The sequence below is a fragment of the Cicer arietinum genome, chromosome 1, assembly GCF_000331145.2.
Source record: "Cicer arietinum cultivar CDC Frontier isolate Library 1 chromosome 1, Cicar.CDCFrontier_v2.0, whole genome shotgun sequence".
In the NCBI taxonomy this organism is placed as follows: Eukaryota; Viridiplantae; Streptophyta; class Magnoliopsida; order Fabales; family Fabaceae; genus Cicer; species Cicer arietinum.
The window spans coordinates 47,769,652-47,794,536 of record NC_021160.2 but is presented as its reverse complement, the minus strand read 5'-3'; the positions used below and the strand labels follow the sequence as shown (position 1 = coordinate 47,794,536).

Sequence of the window (24,885 nt, the reverse complement as noted above, 5' to 3'; positions counted from 1 at the left end):
TATGTTATGAAACCCTAGAGTGATTGTTTGTCTTCTTCCTCTTTCTTCCTCTTTTTATTGTTAACATGGTATCTAGAGCCTATTTCGATCCTCCTCCTTGAATGATCCCGCCTCTATTCCGCTGTCGAGTTCCCAACAATTAGGGAATATAATTATAGTTTCTCTTTTCTAACATTCCAATATTCAGTGAGATTTTTTCGGTAAACCGTGTCCAAATTCTGGTTTACCCCTTCTTTGTAGCTTTTCGTTTATTTTCAGTAGATAAAAAAAAAAATAGTATGGTTCTATAAACCTTTCCACAACCCATTAGGGTTTGGCGCTCTAACCAACCGAGCTAAAAAGAACAATGGGTGGTAAAGTTTACTTTGAGAATCATTATTATTTGCATGGTTATTGGGGGATTTTGATTGATCGTTATGAAGAGATGATTGAGAATTATCATCCTGATTTTGGGATCTACCGTAGAGAAGAGAGAGACTATTTTTGATAGAAAAGGCAACCACCAAAAGAGAAAAGAGAAGAGTAACCATGTTCCCGATTTTGGGAAATCAGTCTCACAAAAATATCGATTGTGCATTCGTTAACCGTTGGATTTGGCTGATTTTTGGACAGTATGTTCACAACATTCAGGTCTTCGTCTTCAACGGTTGGATCGGTAAAAAGACGTCTGTAGAGGGAGACATCGTGCTCGCACAGCACCAGGTTATCCCTAATGTATTTTGTCTCAGTGATTGTGTTTGTCGTATTTTCCTGTCATTATTTGTATGGCTTTGAGAGAAGGTTTGGAGGTTCATTGTGTTGTTTTGAAAAATCGATTTTGTGTTAATTTGTATGTTGGGACTTCTTTGGTTGATATGTATGTGAAGTTTGGTTTTTTGGGTAGTGCTATGAAGGTGTTTGATGAAATGTTGTGAGAAGTTTGGTTTCTTGGACTGCTGTTATTGTTGGGTATGCTAGGTGTGGGGATATGAGTGAGGCCAGGAAGCTTTTTGATGTTATGTCTGATAGAGATATTGTTGCTTCTAATGTTATGATTGATGGGTATGTGAAAATCGGGTGTATGGATTTGGCGAGGGATTTGTTTGATAAGATGAAGGATAAGAATGTTATTTCTTGGACTAGTATGGTTCATGGTTATTGTGAGGATGATGATGTTGTGGCGGCTAGGTTTATGTTTGATTGTATGCCTGTCAAGAATGTGCTTAGTTGGAATGCTTTGATAAATGGCTATGGTGTCAATGGTTGTGCGACGGAAGCGTTAGAAGTATTCGCAGCAATGTTACAGGAAGGATTTGAATCGAATGAGATAACAATGACTAGTGTGTTATCTGTTTGCAACCATTGTGGTTTGGTAGAGGAAGGAAGAAGATGCTTCAAAGAAATTGAGAGATTTGGAATTGTGCCTCAGATTGAGCATTATGGTTGTATGATTGACCTTCTAGGAATGGTTGGATACTTGGATGAGGCTGAAAATTTGATCTTCTGTGTTGTCGCTCTGTTTGTTGCTTCTTCTGTTTGATTGCTAATCTCTCTAGTGATTTGCTTTGTTGCTTCTCTCTTTGTTTAGTTTGGTTTGATATGATTTAGTTTTGTTTGGTTCTATTTGGTTTGGTTTGTTTGGATTTGGTTTCGTGGTGCTACTTCTTTGGTTGTTCTTATCTGTTGATTTTGATATGGTTGTTTCGTGGTGCTACTTCTTTGGTTGTTCCTATCTGTTGATTTTGATATGGTTGTTGCTCCTTGGTTTGTTTGGATTTGGTTTTTCTCTTTGATTGTTGCTTCTTCTTTGGTGACATCCTTCTTGTTCCCCCGGCTGTCCAACCACCTCCTGCGATTGTTGATCCTCCTCGTTACCTCTCTCGTCATCATCTTCAGCATAGAATCATTACTCTACCGTTTGTCTCTTCTTCTTTACAGATTGCTGATTTGTTCACAAAGATGCATTCCATTAAACATTTTCGTTTTTTTTAGTTGACAAACTCTCGATGCTCTATGTTAATGCATCGTGAGTTTGAGGGGAGATGTTAGATAATATTATTATATATTAGTAGTAAAGGTATTTTAGACAATTCTATTATTTTATATATATACTCATTGTAACCCTATTAACTTTGGTTTTGTTTCATTATATGTTATGAAACCCTAGAGTGGTTGTTTCTTTTCTTCCTCTTTCTTTCTTTTTTCATTGTTAACAGAATATATACTTTTAGACGTCTATGAAACACTCGTGTTGGTTGTAACAGAAATGGAACAAAATCCTAATCTGATAAAAAAAACGCTCCGTTATTTACCTGTCTTTCTTGAATATTACATTTTTTATTTACTCGTAATCCTTATTCTTTAACTTCGTATGTTTTATTATATTTATTTTAAATTTAGTTCAATAAATTTCGTTAAGTCTTTGCTATTTAAAATGGGGTTCTCTTTTGATAGTTGATTCCTTTTATTTGCTTTATTAAAAATGGACCTCATGAGGTACCTGCTAGACAATAGGATGTGTCTTGAGAACACTATCTAATACCGAGAAAATGTCTCTTTAGATAAGTTTGAAATGTGTTTAGGCATTCTCTTAATTAAAAGTAATATTGAATTATATAAAAAATATTTGGTCAATTGGAAGCTAAAAAATATTGATCTTGCATAATACATTGTTGGAGGAGATGAAGAATTTTTTTTGTTTTCAAACGTCGAATAAATAATCTTAATTATGAGTAAAATTAGGAAAGAGATATTATTTTTGTGTTTATATATAAAATAACAATTATTACTATTAAATTTATAAACAAAGTCGAAATTTTAGCCACCTAATAATCAATATTGTCAATTCAACTTATGAATAGATAATTAATCTTATATTAGGTTGAAAAAATATCTCAACTTTTTTAAGAGTATAATATCCATTAGGGAGGCAAAGGTGCTAATGAACGGAACTTTCTACCAAAATGAAGATAAAGAACTAGAAGACAACCAAAAACGTTGCTTGAATGAAATTTTTTATCTCAAATCATGAATAAAATATTCAGCAATTTGCTTCTATTATTGAACTAACCTAAAAGACAATATAGAAAATTAAATAAAAATATAAAAACTATCCTATAGTCCCCCACGTATAGGTAATGACAATTTTCGTCAAGAAAAAAGATATAACGATATAACATAATGATAATGACAAATACGAATCGAGTGGGCTTTTTATACGGACCCTTATGTTATAGTAGTAATATAGAAAATTAATGCAGAACATGACCACAACTTCACCACTACTACATTAATGGATCGACTTTTAAGATTGATTAGTGCAATTTGCATTTGTGAATAAAGTCGGAATATTGACTAGATCCACGGGTAAAATTCATTCTCTTTTTTATATTACAAGAAGAGACTTAAATATCACTATATAAAATACTTTTTTTTGTCTAATTATATTATAGTTTGTATAGATTAATTGATTAATGTTTAAATTATTTTTTCATAAATAAAAAATTAGATTATAAAAAATAAATTATATGCGATATTACATAGAACTATAGAATTCATTTAAAGTTTATCATCGAATTTAAATTTCAAAATTGATTTTAAGTCTTAGATGTTGTGAACGGATCATTAAATTATATTATATATATATATATATATATATATATATATATATATATTATATATATATATATATATAAAAATTAATATTTAAATTTAAAAGATTTAGTTTCAGTCATACACTATCACACTATCTAAAATTTGTAACTATTTAATTGAGATTGTATAGTTTAACTTAACTTTTTTAAAACTTAAAATAATTTTTTTTTTATTCAATCTGAATCGATTGATTATATATTACTGACTGCTGCATATGATTGATGATTATTTAAAATCACCGCCAAAATAGCTTTTATCTTTTCAAACAAGTAAATAATACTCCAATGGGTGCAAACTGCGTCATATAAATCTTTTACTTGTGTTTCAATTATTAATCACATTATTTTTTTTCACAAGGAATCTGGTCAACTAGCTATTGCGTAAACCAACTTTGGGTTATTATTACTAAATAAATCTCCCAAAAGCAATGTGCCTAACGTTAGACACGGTACTCTACTTTTCTATTGCGTATGAAGGATAGAGCATATATATATGCAATTATAGAGTTTAGGAACTGAGGGCAATTATTGGTAAATGGCCCATTTTAAACCACATGCAAGCTTATCTACTCTATAGACATTACTTATCCAACTTGTACAACTCAACTCACGCATTGAAATTCTCTATGAAGCAATATGTGGTTAAAGTAACGTCGGTTTTGGTCCGCGTCGCTAAATATTGATTTTGAATCAATTAATTTTAGATTAAAATGAATTAAAAGATTAAGTGGTTTATATTTATATATAAATAAGTTAAAAAATAAATAATAAATTGTTAATTTAGTCTTGAAATTATCATTCTCTTTTTAATTTGGTTTGTGCACTATGAAAATATAATAAATAGTTTTTAAATTATTATTAATTCATTCATTTAGTCTTTTAATTCTTTTAAAAGTGTAAGAGAGAATGATAATTTATAGATTAAATCAACGGAGTAGTTATAATTTAAGGATAATTATTATTATATTTTAATAGTTTATAGATTAAATTAAAGAGAAAGTAGTAGTTTATGGACCAAATTTATGGTTTGTTAAAAAATAATTGAGTCTAAAACTCATGTTTGTTCACCAAACATGTCATGAATAACTTTTGAGTCTCTCTATATTATAAAACTAAGCATACATGTGTTTGAGAATAAATTCATGGAGGACTCAAATGCTGACTATTAACAAACATAACATATTAATAACGAATAGTTATTTATAAAAATTATAAATGAGTTGTTTTAGGCAAAAAAAAATATAAAAGAGTTGTACATTCAGATATTTACATTAATTAATATCATAATATATAATTATTTAGTGTTATTTAGTATTACTTTTAGTTCAACTAATAAAAGTATTCAATCTGTTTTAAAATATAAATAAAAATTAATTAAAAAAATTAATACATTTGATTTAAAATTTAGTTTAAGAATATCAACAAAAAAAAAATTATTTATTGTTGTTTATATTTTAGGATAGAACAAGTAATAAATAAAAGACTTAATTGCAGTTTTAGTCTTTCTATTTATATTGATTCACGAAATTGGTCCTCATATTTTAAAAATCGACAGTTTTTGGTCATTCTTTATGATTTTTCAACTAGAAAATAATAACGTGAGATATTTTAAATAACGTGACTAGGGATGGGAATAGGTTAGGCCGTCCGACAGGGGCCTATGGATTGACCTACTTATGGTCTGGCCTGTTTAATAAAAAGGTCAGGCTCGGGCTGTTTTTAAAGCCTATTTATGTAAATAGATCAGGCTCAGGCTTGTAAAAAAGCTTATTAGGCCTGACAGACCGGCCTATATATATTTTATATGTATTACATTCTCTATGTTTTCTTCTTCTAATTTCCATTGCACTCACTCCAACAAACATGTATGAAAAAAACATATTTTTTTATAAAAATCGATATTATTTATTTGTTACTTTATATTTTATAAAAATCAATACTATTTATTTGTTATCTTTATATATATTATTAGTATATAAATTTAGAAACCCTAATTGTTTATTATTACTGAATATGAGTTTGTTTGAGAGGTAATATTCCGAGTTGTTTGAGAGGATTTGTTTAGAGGTAATATTATAAGTTGTTTCAGAGATAATAATAGGTACGTTTGTTTCAATAAAAAATTTATTCTTTTAAACCAAAAACTATTTTTTAGGGTTTAAAAGGTATTTGTTTCATATTTCTTAAAAATTATTTTGTTAGAAAATCATTTTTTTATTTAATATATATATACATATACACGTTAGTATTGGTATATGGAGAATCATATAAATCAATATGTGTAGAACATCATGTAGCTATAGATAATTGTTTATTTATTACTTATATATATATTACTAAATATGATGTTGCACGAGAGGATTTATTTGAGAGGTAATAATCTGAGTTTGTTTGAGACTATTTGTTTGAGAGATAATAATGGGTGCAGTTGTTTTAATAAAAAAATTTATTCTTTTAAACCAAAAATCATTTTTTAGGGTTTAAAGGGTGTTTTTTTTTCATATTTTTCTAAAATTATTTTGTTAGAAAAATTATTTTTAATGTGAATAAGACTTTTAAATATGCTTACAGGTCAGACCATGATAGGTCGTAGGCCAGGCTCAGGCCGAAAAAAAAGCCTATCACAGGCTGTAGGCTAGGCTTAGGCCTAAAAAATTCATCGTATGCCAGACTCAGGCCTTTCAAAGCCTGGCCTGGCCTGGCCTATTCCCACCCTTAAACGTGACATATGATACGATGATGTGGAGTGATTAACACCCATAAAATTAAAATAAAACGTTGTGAAAATTTAAATTTCAACTTCAATTTTTTTTATATTTTTAATTTAATTAATGACATGTGAATAATTAATGCATTTAGATTATTTTATATCATATAACTGTATATCACATCATTTAAAATATATTAAATTGTTATCTTTTTAATTTAAAAATCTGAAAGATGAACCATCATTGTCGATTTTTAAAATAGAGGTTCAATTTCATGAATCAATATAACTATATAGATAAAAAGTGCAATCAAATCTAAATAAAATATGCTATTTTTAGTTGACATCATTAATGTAATTTTTCTTTTGTAATAACTTTTTATATAATAATGAAATTTAATAATAAATATATAGGTAAGAAGTCATAAATTGTTTGGCAGCTTGACAAAGTTGAAGTTACGTGAGGTCACATATTCTTCAGTTTCTACTTCTCACAAAAATAACAATTAATCATTGACTACAAAAAGTAATAAATCAATATATAGGTAACAATAAAAGTTAAAAGCAAGAGTCTTTTAAGTTATAAGTCTTGTTTAACTAATAAATGTTGATATTATTATATTAAATATTTTGTTTCAAATTTAAATTTAAAATTTTGTAATTATATAAGTTAATTACAATAGTATATATCTCTTCTAAAATAAAAATAAAAAAAGCTAAAAACAATATTCATCTAAAAAACAAAAAAAAATCAAAAGTTGTATTTTGACTGAAAAAAGTAAAAATCAACAACAAATGGTTATGTAGTTATAATAATTAAGTTCTGATGTAGTTAATAATTAAGTTCTGTAAATGGTTAATTAAGACCAAACTCATTACTATTTACTAAAGGTTATAATTAAATCACAAATTATGAATTATTTATAAATATATAATTTTTATTATAATTATTTACAAAGTCATATAAATTATAGATTTTGACATATTGAGAATGTAAATTTTTTGTATTTAACATTGTATAAAAATTAAACTTTATTATTAAATATCAACTAAAAAATTAATAATATATTTAAATTGTATTAACCAACTACTTTATTTCAATTTTGCATGTTAAATTATTTCCCTAAATCAAATACAAATACACCGAAAATAATTCATTTGTGATTGTATCTATAAAGAACTTTAGTTTTACAAATATTTATTCGAAAATAAAATATAAGAAAAAATTAAAATATTTAATCTTAATTTTTTATGTATTATTTTTTATATTTTATTCTAAATAAAGTATACTCGATGAGAATCAAATTCAAACGAGTTGTCAATTTCCTATCACATGTTTTTTGGCTTTTGCTCCCGAGGTCCTGTCTCTGCTTAGCTTATTTGCTTGCATATTTGCATGTACCCTTTTCCGGGCCAGTTAGTCACTCTTGATTATAGTTGTCGCCTACACCAAAAAATACAAATTAGTTAGAAAATAGAAACTGTACTCCATGAGAAAAATAAATTTATTAGAAGTGAGATGTATCCCCTAGAAAAAAAACCAAAAAATTAAATTACTCCATCCCCTCCCCCTAATAAAATAATAATAATTTAAATTACTCCATGGAAAAATAGTTACAAAAATAAAGCAGAATATTTGTAAAGATAATTCTATAACCAGTTTTCTTTAGCGTATTTAAATCGTGACAAAATTAATGTGATGCTCCACCATCTGGCCTGGCGCTTTGGGCAAGCCCACCAAAGCCTTTACGTAAGGCTTCAAAAAATAATTATCTAATACTAAATATTTTGAATCTTTTGATGTATATTTGATGAAAGTTTTTATGAGATTCTTGTTATTTTTGTCTTTTCTATCGTAAAAATACAATATACACACAAGTAGAAAATTATAGAGTAACTCTTACATATCATTCTCTTTTGTGCAAGTGAAAAATTAATTATATCCCAATTAACATACTTAAATATTAATTAAATTATTGTTTCACCTGTAAAAATTTAAAAAAAAACTATTAATTTATATTTCTAAAAAATATTATTGATTAGTTAATATAATTTTAATAATTTTTAATATTGATCTACATTGAACCACTTAAAAAAGTGGTCAAGTGTTCCTTTTTCTTTCTTCTTTTTCCTTGAGCGACAATTTTTTCTTCATATTTTCAATGGTAAAATGCAGTAGTAACTTTTGTTTTCAGATTGAGTCGCGGACTAGGTCGCTCTCTTTAAGCCGTTTCAAGACACTACACAAATTATGCAAGACAAACTATCAACCACTAAGTCTATAGGATAAAACAACTCAGATCATTGTATCAAAGTTCTACTGCACCTTAGAAAATCATTCTAGAATTACACCATCAATATGACAGTCGAATGACTACCACTCTTAATTATGGTACTAAGACCACTCGAAAGAAAAGAAGAAGTGAGTAAAAAAGGAGAAGAAGAGAGAAAATCCTCAAATTCAGAGTGTTTTTGGTGTACTTTTCCAATTGAGGAGAACCTTCTATTTATAGAGGAAAACTGCACATGCATCAGAGAGAAAAGTGTGATCCATTTGGTCTGATACACTAAACCTATGCTCCGATATTTAGGTTTTTCACCAGGCAATAACAAACACATGAGACCAACGATTAGGGCTTTGACCAACAAAACTGAAGCGCGAAATCGGGGGCAAGGAACTGACTTGATTAGATGTTGAATGTTGACTCGGTGAATGGCAATTACGTAATTAACGTATCAATAATTTTTATATGCTAAAAAATAATACATCACTTAGCCAAAGCCAAGGCCCAACCCGAGTCGAGTTAGACAGACAGCGGTGGCGGGGCGCGCACGTGTGTGGTGGTCAATTTTACATGCATTCTTCCTCCTTTACAAAATTGGGGTACCCCTTGAGCACACCCCAAGTTCTATACAGCCACCTTTATATACACCACAAGTGTGTGAAATCCCTCATATGTGTCTCTTGACTTGAATCTTTGCATATCAAGTAAGATTCAGGTTCAACAAGAGTGACTCGTAGTCTTTAACTCTATCTCTGACATCAAACCCACACATAACCTTTTCATTTGGGTGTATTCTCAAAAGACCGTGCATTTATGGTCATGCACGTGTATCCCAATATAATGAATGATCTAGGAATTCTGCCTCAAAATTCCATAAGAAGCGACTCCCACTTCCACATTCACATAGGTGAATCTATCAAGAGTACTCCTGAAACTATGTACTCCACTCCACATAGAGTATAGATCTCATTAAGAGTTTCTATTATCTCATCATTTTATCGCTTCAGGAATCTTGCTTCTCTCATATATAATATAGCATGTTCATCTTTTATCTCTATGAATTGTTATTACCCATTGAACTTAATTCTTGGGATCTCCTGTCTTTTAGATCGGGTTACCATCATAAGTGACTCATTGATCTATAGACAATAGTCCTATCCTTTTGAATGTATTTAGGATTTTCTCTCAAGCTAATCCTTTGTCAAAGGATCTACTAATTTTTATCAATGCGTACATGATCCACTTTAACAGCTCATTTAGAAAATAATTCTCTAAAAGTGTTGTGTTTACGACATATTTATCATCTCTTACCGTTGTAATAACGACTCTTAATTTTTGCAATAGTCGAGGTACTATTGCAGTGGATCAATACAGTTGGCAAAGGTTTTTCCCACAAAGGGATCTATGCTAGCAAGCATCTAAACCATCTTACTTTTTCACTAGCAGTAGCTAGTACTATCATTTCAGACTCCATAGTAGACTAAGCCAATATTGTATGTTTCTTCGATTTCCAAGATGCAACACCATCGACTATACTGAAAATATAGCCACTGGTTGCTTTTGAGTCATCTGATAAGGTGTTTCAATCAACATCATTGTATCCTTCAAGGACGACATAAAATATTTGATAATGTAATCTGAGACTTATGGTCCTTTTAAGGTATCTCATGACTCTTTCGATAACGTGTCAATGTTCCATACTAGGTCTACTAGTAAATCTGCACAACAATCACACGACCTAGGCAATGTCGGGTCTAGTACAATCATTGACATACCTGAGGCTGCCAATGATGCTCGCATATTCAGTTTGTCTAACTCATTCACCAGTGTTCTTGAAAAGTTTCACACTTGGATCATATGGTGTGCAAATAGGTTTACAGTCAAAATAATTATATGTCTTTAGGATTTTTTCAACGTAGTGAGATTGATCCAAATAAATTCCCTTTTATGACATAGTAATCTTGATTTCAAGGATTACATTTGCTTCTCCGAGGTCTTTCATATCAAAGTTGTTACTCAACAAAAATTTCACATTATTTACAGCATGAATGTTTGAATCAAATATGGGTAAGTCGTCCACATAGAGACATATGATAATGCAAATGCTATTTTCAGATTTGTAATAAATACATTTGTCATTTTCATTCACTTTAAACTTATTCGATATAATCAAGTTATCAAAATTTTTATGTCATTGCTTAGGAGCTTGTTTAAGACCATACATAGACAAATCTAACTTACAAACACTGTCTTATTGTCCACGAATTACAAAACCTTCAGGTTGTTTCATATAAATTTCTTATACCAAGTCACCATTTAAAATGGTTGTTTTAACATCCATATCGTGTATCACCAGGTTATGAATAGCCGCAAATGATATGAGTACCCTAATGGATGTTATTCTAATGACTGGTGAAAAAGTGTCGAAGAAATCTATATTTTCTATTTGTCTAAAACCTTTGGCTACAAGGCGTGCCTTGTATTTATAAATAATTTCATCGAGTTTTAGTTTCTTTTTCAAGATCCATTTACAACCTATTGGTTTGCAACCAGGAGGCAAGTCTACTAAATGGTAGGTCTTGTTAGGTTCTAGAGAATCTATTTCATCGTTTATAGCTTCTTGCCATAAATCTACATCCAATGATGACATAATTTATTTTAGATTTGCAGGATCCTCTTCTAAGTTATAGGTCATATATTCGGGTCCATAATCTTTAGCAACTCATATTCTATTACTTCTTCGAGTTTCTATTTCGCCTTGGTTGTTGCTTTCAGTGCTTCTTGTCAAAAGAACTTGACAAGGTTTGTTGCTCCCACTATTTCTCGATTTGAAAAGAAATTTATTTTCATAGAAGGCAACACCAATAGATTATATGATCACTTTCGCATTTAAGTCATAGAACCTATACGTTTTATTGTTTACTGCATATCCAATGAATACACATTCATAGACTCTACTAGCGGGTTTAATTCGCTTGGGATTGAAATTCTGACATAAGCCATACAACCCCGTGTTCGAAGATAAGACAAGTTAGGTTGTATTTTCTTCATTGTCTCATAAGGAGATGTTTTATGTTTAGATTTAGGAACTCTATTCAAAACATAGAAAACAATCAAAATAATTTCCCCCCATCAATGAGATGCAGCACCAGAGTTAAGCATAATAGGAACAACTAGTTCAGTAAGAGTTTTATTCTTTCTTTCAGCTTTACCATTTATTTCAGTTGAATATGGTGTAGTAGTTTCATGTATAATTCTTTGGGTTTTATAAAACTCATTAAATAAACTAGAATCATACTATGTTCATATACCACTACGAAACCTCTTAATCTTTTTACTAAATTGATTTTCAATTTCAGTTACAAAGATCTTATACATGTCAAGCACTTCACTTTTATTTTTTATTAGATATACAAAAGTGTAATCAGAACAATCGTCAATAAAAATGATGAAATAACGTTTTCCATTTATGGTTAACGTCTCATCAAATTTACATATATTAGAGTGTATTAAGTCTAAAGGTTCATATTCTCTAACTAATGTTTTATGTGAACTCTTAGTTACTTTAGTTTGACTGCAAAAATCACATTTTTCAAAATTCTTTAAAGATAACTTTGGAATTAAACATAGGTTACTTAAATTTGAAATCACACGTTTGTTCATATGACATAGCCTAGCATGTCAAATATTAAAATCACACGACAAGTAAGTAGGAGGAAACATTTTATTGATTCCAACATTCAATTTAAACATGTCATTGGTGACATATCATTTCCCAACAAAAATACAATTTTTATAAATGATGTACAAATCTACCCATATAGACTCAATAAAAACTCTATCAGATTTCCTTATTTCTTTGCTCCTATACTTGCATGCCAAGGCCAAAGCCAATGCCCAAGCCCGACCCGACTGAGCCGAACGACGGCACGCGCCCGTGTATGATGGTCAATTTTGACCGCATTATTCCTCCTTTATAAAATTGGAGTATCCCTTGGAGCACACCTCAAATTTCATACATCCACCTTATATACACTATTAATGTGTGATATCTCTATTATGTGGAACTTCCTTATTTTTCAGTTCACAACAACACTAACTCTCATTAAATCATCATTATTTTCAATAATAAAATGCAGCAATAGTTTTTGTTTTCGAACTGATGAAACAAAACATCACCATCCATGTTCACTAATATCATCAAATCTAAAATGCATAGTATTACCAAACATAATGATACTATAAAGCCCAAAATGTAATGATACCAACAAATCTAAAATGCAATGTTGCCTACAAATACAACCTAGAAATCCAAAATATAATGGCGCCAACAAAATAGAATCACCAACAATAATAACTACACAATGCAAAACACAATTCAACAAAAAAATAACAAAATCATAAGTAGATACTCAAATAAGTCGTCATTGCGTCCAAGAGTGGACATGAAATCGTGATTAGAAATTGTCATGGTTTAAAAGGAAACAATGTTTTTGGTCAAAATACAATAAACAATAATTTATTATATAATTTTAGCAATAATACACAAATTTTAACCCTTCTCATGAAACTTCTTCAAAAATTTAAAACTTCTCATAACACAAACTTTAACAAAGCATCTAAAATTCCAAAATAAAGTATAATTTTATGAAAATAAAATATTTCACCAATTATACCATTAGACTATTTTATATAAATTAAAATTTATATAAATAAATCAGACAATATTATTTTTACTAAATTATTGTATTGATGTTATAAAACTATCATAATTAAAAAAGTAAAAAATATTAACAAAAAATAGTACATATATAATATTAATTAGATGATATAATTAAAACAAAACAATTAATATAAATTAAAAAATTGAAAGATAGATTATTTTAAAATAAATTTATTTTACAAATAAGTGATGTAGTAGAAAGTCATAAGTGATTTAAAAGAATTGAATTCACAAGAAAGTTATTAATTTCATTTATTCCTTTATCAAAATTAACAACCGAACAATTCATTTAATTCTTTAAAAAAATTTAAAAATAAATAAAAGAAAAAGAAAATTAACATTGATTATTATTATTTTTTTAAATGTGCCTTACTATATAGTATTTCCAAAAGAAAAGGTGGACATAGTAAAAAGGAGAAAGGTTAAAAATATGTTCAAGAAGTTTCAATCTTACCATTGAAACTTAATAAAAAATGCATCCTAAATCACAATCTAAATATTTTTATACTCTAAGAAAGTTTAACAGTTTCTTCCTTAGTTTTTCCCACACGTGTCTCTCTCAAACGAATACTTCACACTATCCCAAAATCCAAGTAAATAATACCTCACACGTGTCAACCAAAATCTGGCTACCCAATCTCTCAACCTCCAATCCAATTCTCCCGCAAAACCTTCAAAATTCCTTCCTTAACCGGCTACACCCAGTTACCACAAATTTTTTATTTTATTAAAAAAAAATCCTCCGATATAAATTACCACGAAGGGAATAACCTTACTCTTCAAAATAAAAAACCTTCATTTCAGCTTTCTTTCGTTGCTGCGGGTTATTCACGGTTCGACCCTTCTGGTTATGATAGCTTCCGGTCGGCGTCAACAAATAAGCCGAAGCTTCTTCAGTGCTCTCGGCTTCCCTCGCCTCAGATATGTTCGCTACCGCCGTTTAAGATAGCCACGCACAAACCGAAATTCCATCTTTACCCCTGTATATAAAATAAATATTTCCTTCTTTTTTTCACTTTTGGGCGATAATCAGATAAGGTCGGTTCCATGCCAAGTCCTAAGAACCAACGGAATCACCAGATCGAGAATCAACGGAAGGGAAGGTTGGGTGAAAAATCATCATCTTTTCACGGAAATAACGCCATGTCTACCGCCACAATTCGCCGTCCGAAAACCGTTCCTGACTTATTATCTTACCGGAGCAACGCCGCATCGGCGTTAGAAGGTTTTCCTAGACAACTGCCGAAGTTGCTTCTGAAGGTGACGGTTCTAGGTAGCCTTGGTCCTGTTCAGATGTTGATGAAGCCGGAATCAACCGTCGGCGATCTGGTGGAGGCAGTGGTGCGGCAGTATGTTAAGGAAGGTCGCCGTCCGATCCTGCCTTCAAAATTTGCCTCCGATTTCGATCTTCACTATTCACAATTTAGCTTAGAAAGTAAGTTTCTGCCATTAATTTTGTTTTAATTAAGATTTCAAAAAATATTTTATTATTTCAATTATTTTTAAAGATTTTTAAGAAAATCATAAATTAAATTGTTTTGTGTGTGCGTGTTGTGTTCGTTTTTTTAGATTAATTAATACTAAAAACAGTTTTTCGGTGTAATTAAATCTGATAAATTATTAATATTGTTCGATTTTTGTCATAAAATCATTAACATTAATATTGTGCGATTTTTAATTATTTTAAAAAAAAATTATATATTGTGAGTGCTTCTTGAATTGAACTCTTTTAGATTCTTTCTGAAAAAAACTCAGAAATTTCAAAAGCAAGTATTTTAAAGAAAATGTTGTGACAAAAACACTCTTGATTTAGTTTTTATTAGATTTTGTTTTGATTAATTTGGTTTTTTATTAGGTTTGCATAGAGAGGAGAAAGTAGCGAAACTTGGATCTAGAAACTTCTTTCTGTGTCCGAGAAATACTACCCCTGCAGCGGAGGGTATTTCTGGAACTAGAAAAGATGGTGAAGTAACGACGTCGTTTGCTTCGTGTGCTAAAGAGGTTGATAAAGTGCGCGAAAGTTTAGGTTGTGGTGGTGGTGGAGGTGGTTTTGGTTGGTTCAAGCTTATGCAATTCATGTTGTGAATTGTGATTGGTTAGTTATATTGTTTGATTAAAATAAATTAAGATTTTTTTTTTTTTTGAAATGAATTGCCGGTTACATGTAAAAATAGGTCGGCAAGTAGGCAGTGTTTGAGATTTGCGTGCAAAGCAAAATTGTAAAGATTGCATGTGTGGTTTTCAACACATATACAATATAGTACATGATGATAATCTTAAAGGTGTTTTTATTTGGTCTATGTTTTTGTACGTTATTTTTGTTATATTTATCTTTCCCTTTTCTTCGTGGCAAGGAATTCTCCTTTTAGCAAGAGGAAAAATAACCATAGAGATATATTTATCTTATATTTGATAGAGAAAAAAATAGATAAAATCATCTGATATATTAGTGAAGTTACGGCTATTGTTTTTATTAATATTAAAGTTATTTATATTCAAAGAAGTTGGAATTTGGACAAAATTTACGAGTTACACGATGACTATTTAGGCCAAATTTTCTAGCGTAATGTGAATTTACAATTGGATAGTTGGCGGCAAGTAAGAAAGAGAAAGAAAAGATAGAAAGGTAATCAAATTGATTTTAAAAATGATTTGATATGAAACAATGTATCTTTGAATATGTGTGCTAGAATTGAATTTTGTAACAAATTTTACTTTGGATAATCTTTGAAAAACAATTTATTTATAGAAAATGTACTGTTTCTATTTTAAAAATATTAATTAATATCACGACATTGTACTAAAAGTATTTCTATATTAAAAGCAAACATAAGCCATGGTTACCATTAAAAAAAAAAAACCTAATAACATGACTACGTAACCCAACAAAAATTTACAAGCCCCATTCTTACTTTTCATTGCCCGAAGCTCTTCCTGATACGTAGCAACGCTGTTTTTTAAAAAAAAAACAAAAAACAAAAAGAATAATATTCATTTAAATTCATATCGAATATTAGATAGAAACACAAATTTAATTTTGTTAAAAATAAAAATATGATATTATAAATATATTCATATTATTTAAGTTAATATTATAAAACGACACAATACATACAAATAATATAACAAAATCAAAGCGATAAAAAATATTCGTGTATTCGGATCTACAATATCTTAAAAAAATAAAATTCGGATCTACAATATCTTAAAAAAATAAAATTCTAAATAATTAATTTGATGTTAAAATTATTTTAGAATATATGTTGATTAATTTTATGATTAATTTTCTTTACATGTGTATTTTACATATTAAACTAAACACGTGATATAAATAATAAATATTATATTACTTTTTTAAAAATAATCATATTTTAGTGTAATATTTTAAATAATAAGATTTTAAACGATTTGATGTGTATATACATGTATATAATAAATGTAATATTTTTATGTCACAACCAATCTCCACACGACGAATTTTGACTTGCATGGATGCATTCTCTTAAATCAAAGCAACATTTCAAGACATTTGGGTTTTTAATTAGGTGAAAAATAAGATAAAAATTGGGGATTATATTCAACGTGGCAAGTTCTTTCAATAGCATTTTTGTTTTGAAAAGTTAGAAGGAGGGGTTTATTGCTTTTGATCTTTGAATTTGTTATTGTGTTTTTATTTTAGGCTTAATTGCAGTTTTGGTCCCCCTATTTTAACTGAATCGCGAAAGTAGTCCCCCATTTTGTTTCTCCCCAGTTTTGGTCCCCCAAGCAGAATTTTGGTACAAAACTTGATGAAATTTCAGTTTTTTTGCATTTATTTAAGTCACACAATGCCTCAAGATCTCATTTGCAACAATTGTACATGAAATATATGACCATAAATGGTGTAGTACGACTTTAAAAAAATAAGATTTTATCAAGTTTTGGACTAAAATTCTGTTTGGGGGACCAAAACTGGGGAGAAACAAAATGGAGGGACTACTTTCGCGATTCAGCTAAAATAGGGGGACCAAAACTGCAATTAAGCCTTTATTTTATTATGGATCTTAGTTTGTTAAAATTAATTATGCTCTACCTGTATTGGTTACATGTGGATATATCTTTTGTTTCGGTGGAATTTGTTTTAATACAGGTACCCCATTTAATTGTGAAAAAAATATATTATAATAATATTTTGTATATGTTTGCTTGAATTAGAGAATATTCTTGTTTATTTGTATGAGTATAATCGAAAGTAATGATTTCTATTTGGTAAAGGTTTGTTATGTGTTATTAATGATTTTTCCTTTTATTTTTGTAGGTTTTTATTATTGCTATCCTCAATTAATTATTACACGTGAATAATACTAAAAGAATTCTAACATGTGATGGAGTGGAAGACGTGAGGACCACCTTCACACTTTTCGATTGTGTCAAATTTTTTTTTATAATCGTTATAGAATTTAATGATACAATTGTTATTTTTTGAGTAATCGACTACATAAGTAAGAGGGATTGATTATCCTGGTGACTTAATGTCGCTGAAAAAACCATAACAACTCGTTGTTATGAATGATTGTTAATTATAGTTTAATTAATCTAAAACATGTTTGTTACTCCAAGATACATTTAAGTGACCTAGTCGTTTGATAATAAAAAAATAGTTTTTACTATAAAAGAAAATAGTAAATTTTGGTTTCATGTGTATGACATAGATCATGATACGCACACCTGTAATGGCATAAGTATTTTATTCCTAGTGGTAAATTCCTGAAATATTTGATTAAACTAAATAAATGTATTATACATATGTATTGGTTGAATATGATGTCTAATTATTTGAATAAGACGTAAATGTGTTGCATAAAGTTACAAGGAACCAATCTTGTGGATAGAACTACATATTGTGCTAGATTTAAATATTGATTACAGATGATAGTATATATAGGTATTTGGTACTCGTAGAATTGGTATTATGATTTTATTTCACAAACCAACATGTCAGCTAATTGCTTTCATTTTAATATAAGAATTGGATATGATGCTTATCTATTAGTGTATTGTTTATCATATTGCATTAGTTTCTTTAATAAGGATAACAAAGGTTGAATTTTAATTTTAAACGAGTAAGTGTAATTTGGATTCTTGTATTTGTTTTCTATGAGTAGTTCTTAGAATACGAACAATTTATATGTTTATTTTTATTTTTGTGAAACATGATAATTTCTTTTAAACTGAATTAATTAAAGATGACACGCCAATGCTTATTTATATATCTATTTACTTTATTAGACAACACTAACTACTATTTTGGGTCATTAAATTTCATACACTATTTTTATGTGATTATACACACTAATTTAATTATGACGCGCTATGTAAAAATGTTTTATTTATTTATTTATTGTACCATGGGTATGCATGTTCGTTAGTTATTTCTATTATGTGCCATATAGATTCTTATATGTGCTTCTCATTTTCTTTTTTTATTTAATTATTTTTTATTAAAAAGACAACCTTAAGTCTATGTTAGTTCTAGTGAAACTTGTGAGGTGTCTTGTGTTAGATTGAAACTGAATAGTTGTGAAATGTAGGAGAGGATAAATTATATTATAAGGTAATACTTGTAAAAAATAGTGGACCATAACTTTTGTTAAAACTTTTTAAAATATGGGTTTTATAGAACGCGACTTGATATATAACGATTAGGAATAATGAAATTTCATAATTTTTGTAATAATAAAAAAAACGTTTAGATTATTTTAATTTAAGTCAAATAATTCTTTGTTTTTACAAGTAGACAATATGAAGTGAAGTAAGTTGTAAAGGATATCTAGGTGAGAGTTTTGTTTGTAGTGAGGAATATATGGAAATTTTTCTAGTTTAATTATATGATTTAAATAGGTGAGAGTTTTGTTTGTAGTGAGGAATATATGAAAAACTTTCTAGTTTAATTATATGATTTAGATATTTGAACTTGAAGTGATACTGCAGGTGTTTTATTTTTAAGGTAGAAAAAAAAAGGAGTCAGCGATTATGACAAATTAAGGACATTGGTGTAGAATGATGTTATAAAATTCGACAACTTAAAAAAAAAAAGATAAAAAGATCCTAGTAAGAATTCTTAAGCATGTGTACTAGTAGTTCAATGTGATCTTATGAACCTTTGAGAAGATTAATTGTAAATAAATTTACACATTTTCGTGTCATGAATTTCGAGGACAAAATTCTTTTAAGGGGGTGAAATTGTAACACCCTAAATTTTATAATAAATAATTTTATTAATATAATAAAACTCTAAATAATTAATTTGGTGTTAAAATTATTTTAGAATATATGTTGATTAATTTTGGAATTAGTTTCCTTTACATGTGAGCTTTCTATGTTGTATTAATCTTGTTACATACTAAACACGTGATACAAATAACAAATATTATATTATTTTTCTAAAAATAATCATATTTTAGTGTAATATTTAAATAATAAGATTTTAGACGATGTGACGTGTATATGCGTGTACATAATAAATATAATATTTTTTATGTGTGCTTGAATGATGTTAAGTGCACACATAGTTAAATTTTAATTATTTCTAATTAGTTTCTATTTTTAGTTATTTATTTGATAAATAATTATCTTGAGTTGTTAGTAACAGTGCAATTGATTTCTTTTATTTTTATATATTTTCTATGGCATGGTCGTTTCATGCATATTTATTGTAATTTATTAATTAATATAAGTTATTGATGCTATATATATTTATTTATTTTATCTTTTTGACTATTTTAGAAAGAAAATAATATTTTTATGTGATTATTTTATAAAATAGTATAGTAATAATTGTAGTTATTATTTTGAATATGAGAGTTTTTGTTTTAAAAAATTAATCATTTTATTATATAAAATATTAGTAATGTTTTATTAATAAAATTATGTTTAAAAAAATATTAAAGAAATTAATTTTGGTTTATTGGATATGATGTTTATCTATTAGCGTCTTATTTATCATATTGCATTAGTTATCATGCATAGGTCACTATTATTGATTATATGTCTATGGAGTTTTTGTTGTGTGCTATGTGAAAATGTTATGAAATTAGCGCATGATACGTTGAGTGGTGTGACTTTCATTGCATTGTACTTTTAGATCATCTTGATGTGTTTGAAATTTGTGTTTGTGGAGTTTAATCAAACTTGAAATGGTTAAGATAATTATATAAACCCAGTTACACATAATTCTAACTTGTTTGACAATTACATAAAAATGGTTGTTCATTTATATGTCTAATGATGTTTAAATTTTTTTTATCTACTTTGAAATCTCTTCGCCTCTTAATTTCTTTGTTTTAGGTGCTAGATTTTTGTAGAGGACATTTTATAAGAACTTCTTAAGAAGTAAAACATACTCATGAGTTTAAGGAGGTAATTGAAGTTAAGGTAAGATTCTATTAGGTAGTTGGAAAGAATTACAAGATAAAGTAAAGTAGATTTTAGTCTAGTTGTTATAAAAGAGAACATAACCAAAAAGTCATAGGCTTGTAACTCAATGAATGTTGTATAGATAATTGTTGTTGTTTGATTGTTGTTGATATACTTTAGTAATTTTTAACTTAAAAAGAAACTGCGCTGCATATTAATTTTTAAGTCTTGATGATTTATTGTGGTTTAGAGTGTCATGAGAATACTACTACTACCATTAGAGTAGGTCATGAGAATAAATAGTATAATTAATTTTAAAACAAAGTTCACAATCAGTCTCCAAATGGCGAATTTTGACTTGAATGGATACATTTAGGTTTTCAATTAGATTAAAAATAAAATAAAAATTGCGAATTATTTTTGACGTGCCAAGTTCTTTCAATAGCATTTTTGTTTTGAAAAGTTAGAAAGAGGGATTTATTGCTTTTGATCTTTGAATTTGTTATTGTGTTTTTATTTCATTATGGATTTTAGTTTGTTCAAATTAATTCTGCTCTATCTGTATTGGATATATATGGATATATCTTTTGTTTCGGTGGGTATTAAAATAATATTTGGTATATGTTTGCTTGAATGAGAGAATTTCCTTGTTTATTTGTACGAGTGTAATCGAAAGTAATGATTTCTATTTGGTAAAGGTGTGTTATATGTTATCAATGATTTTTCCTTTTATTTTATAGGTTTTTATTGTTGCTATACTCAATTAATTATTATACGTGAATAATAACTAAGAATTCTAAAGTGTGATGGAGTGAAAGACACGATAATACTTTTACATTTTTCGATTGTGTTAAATGTCTTTAAATGAATAAGTGTAATTTAGATTCTTGTATTTGTATAACGAAAATCCCTCTTAAAACATTTCATTTTTTTTTAATATAAAATAATAAACTCTCATTAAATATTAAATGTTAATGTAAAAATAGCTAATATAAAATAGTGAACTGACGTTAATATACAATAGTAAACTATATGCATATAAGTTAATGGAGTTTTAGGCGGTGTGTAAGATAAATAATAATTGGACTTTTGAAGAATACATCTTCTTTCTCTTGTAAATAGGGGTGAGAATTCATCAAATTGATCCTCAGGGCACGGCAATGTCTACCTCAAATTCAAAGTATATTAAAATTTTCTTTTAAATAAATATAGTAAATACTTATATAAAAATATATTTAATTAAAACTATTATCGTACATGTCACATAAAAATTTTTTTAGTCTTATTAGACTGATCTATTTAAATAGATATAATTAATATTTTTTTATTACTATAATTATTATATTAAATTTTGATTTTTTATTAGATATTCAACTTTTAGTAATTTAAGTATATTAACCTTATTTAGTTTTTGACATATTTAAATGCATTATTATAAAATAAAATTGAAGTATAGGATGTGTATAAAATAATATTGTTTAAAATGTCATGTTACATACCACAATATAACTTAATTTCATTGATATATTAACTCGTTAATTTATTTAAGAATATATTTAATTATTTATTTAAAATATTAAAATAAAATATAGACTTTTAAGTAGACTAGCATATCATACCATACTTCTATCAATATCACACTCGTGTCAAAAAGTAAGTATATGATATACTATATATCATAATTATGTCTTGAATTTATTGAGATTTAAGCCTAACAAAAATTAACTCGGCTTAGCTTGTTCAACCTAAAGATAAAAAGATGTTGCAAGTTTGTAACTTAAAATTAATATTTTAAAAATAAAAAGTGAATTTTGAATCAATTATAAGACTAAATCACACATTGAACTGAATGAAAAAAAATAAAAAAAGTAAAATAATTTAATAAACTAAAACCAAATCTGACTAAACTGACTTAGCCTCAATTCAATTTGATTCAACCAAATTTTAACATAATCGGGATCACACCAATCAACAAATTGGTCGATTTTCAATTTAATTTGTTGATTAATTGATTCTTTCCAATTTTTAAAACATTTTTTGAGACATATGTACTGAGAAAAAAAATACTGGGTTGAGAAGTCATCACAATGGCCATTTTATAAAAATGAAAAAGATTGATAAATAACATGTGATTTGTTGTAGAATTGGTTACATGAACAAAATATATGGAATTTTGCTTCAAGTGGAATCAATTAAGTGTTTGGATCACTTTCTAAAATGAGATCCAAGTTGCAACTCACTAGAATTATGTAAGACCATTTGAAGGTGTGTTAGATGTTGCTCGATTTTTTTTTGGACAACCCAACACATAACTCGTTTCATCATTTATAACAATAATATTTGCTATACAATTAGGCATATAACCAACATGATTAGCTTGTCGTCAAACACACTCACCTCAATATTGACTTGCTACACTCCCAATTCAGTGAGCCACTTGATTGCCTCAAAGAGGACACGAGCTTCAACTTCTTGCATAGTAGGAACTCCAAGTCATTAGAGATAAATATTGAACCCTTTCTCCGCGACCATCTCTTAGACAAGTTCTTATAATGTGTAACATGTTTCATTAGAAAATATTGGTATATCAACATTGCAGTTACACTTCATATTTTATAGTAATGATATTTCCCATCTTAAATTGTTTTGAGATTGGTGTTCTCTTCATGTACCTACCTTGGTAGTAAAAGCTTTTCCATTATTGTACCAAGCTTGCTGCTCTTCTAGTAATCTCATATGCAATTTGATCCAATGCCATCTTTCGACATGATTTGCAAATAATATATATCTTCCACCAAACATAACTTTGATTGTGGCCTAACTAAACCTCAAATAATTCCTCATTCGAGTGATTTCTAATTTTGAATACCTTGAATACCATAATAAATATTAATAAAATAGCAAAAGTAATATGCTATTTATATACAAAGTATCTATTTACAGTTATAACAAACTTAAAAATGAGTAACAAACTCAACTAATTTAGTGATAAACTAACAAAAAAACATATATAAAAATAAACTAAATAGTGAAGTGAATAAAAAGAGAAAACATAAAGTGAAACTAAGTAACTTCATCAAATAGTATGAAAATAACAAATTGATTATCCATACCAACAAACTTTATTCTTAGTAAGAGTCGGTGTCAACTTAACCAATTGGTTCTACAATAAATGGTTGTATATGTACGCACCAAAAATAATTGATCATACATTCGATTTCCTCCAAAAGAGACACACAAATAAGGAAACCACCCATATAAATAGGTGGGGATTGCTTAAACCATTGTCTTTGCCTTTGCCGTAACTTTTCTACACGCTTTTGAAAAATGTTTTCCACACCTATATAAAAAGTGGGGATCGCTTGAACCATTACCACCTTTGAATCTTGTGCCATACTCTATCTTTTAAGTAACAAAAATTTATCTCCTTCGTCTTCCAATCGTTGAGAGCATTCCCAAGTATTTACTAGTTCCAAATCATTCATTAACTCCAAGAATATAGTTAATATATGCTATAATCTCATTTTTGGATATTCTTGCTATAGAATATCTCAAACTTTGTCGTATTCAATGGTTCGGCATGAGGCAAAGGTCGGACGGAGGTTGAAGCTTACAGAGGCCTTGGCCCTCCAGCTCTTTTTGCAATTGGTTTTACATATGACTTCGGTCATATTATATTATAAATATAAGTAATGTCGATTAATAATGGTTGGCCATATTATCGTATAGTTATTATATGACTAAAAGTGTCAAACTATCGAGCATATTTGGAAGGCATCACGTATCAAGAGAAGAGGATAATAGACTTTGCTTACTTTTATTAATATATAAGTAGTATAAGTTACTTTTTGATTAGTAGCAATAAAATAAATCAAACGATTGAACTCAAGTGATTTTCAATAAAAAAATAATTGTTTGAAAAAATTTGAATTCGAATTTTAATTGAAATAATTATTTACCATACTTTACTTACATCATGGTTGAAGTCTTTATCTCATTTTCTTAAGAATTAGAGGGTTAAAAAAAGTAACAATAAAATTCATTAAAAAAATCAATTGAGTTTGTTGGCCACCCCACAAATCCAATGCTCTTTACGTCCATGTACGGGGCTTTCTCATAGGTAGTTTGATTCTCCTTTTCACA

The 24,885-nt window shown here is 28.3% G+C and overlaps 1 protein-coding gene across 1 annotated transcript; it reads left to right on the top strand.

The window, feature by feature from the left end:
* The first annotated feature begins 14,052 nt into the window (after positions 1-14,052).
* LOC101488804 (uncharacterized protein At4g22758-like) lies at positions 14,053-15,645 on the top strand. Its single transcript, XM_004487473.3, has 2 exons — positions 14,053-14,782; positions 15,203-15,645. Exons 1-2 carry the CDS (start codon positions 14,395-14,397, stop codon positions 15,430-15,432), a joined length of 618 nt encoding a protein of 205 aa, XP_004487530.1. The 5' UTR covers positions 14,053-14,394; the 3' UTR covers positions 15,433-15,645.
* The last annotated feature ends 9,240 nt before the right edge of the window (positions 15,646-24,885 follow it).

Coding starts and splice junctions, on each gene's coding strand:
- LOC101488804 (XM_004487473.3), top strand. CDS start 14,395: ATGCCAAGTCCTAAGAACCAACGGAATCACCAGATCGAGAATCAACGG. Junction 14,783..15,202: donor TTCACAATTTAGCTTAGAAA/GTAAGTTTCTGC, acceptor GTTTTTTATTAG/GTTTGCATAGAGAGGAGAAA.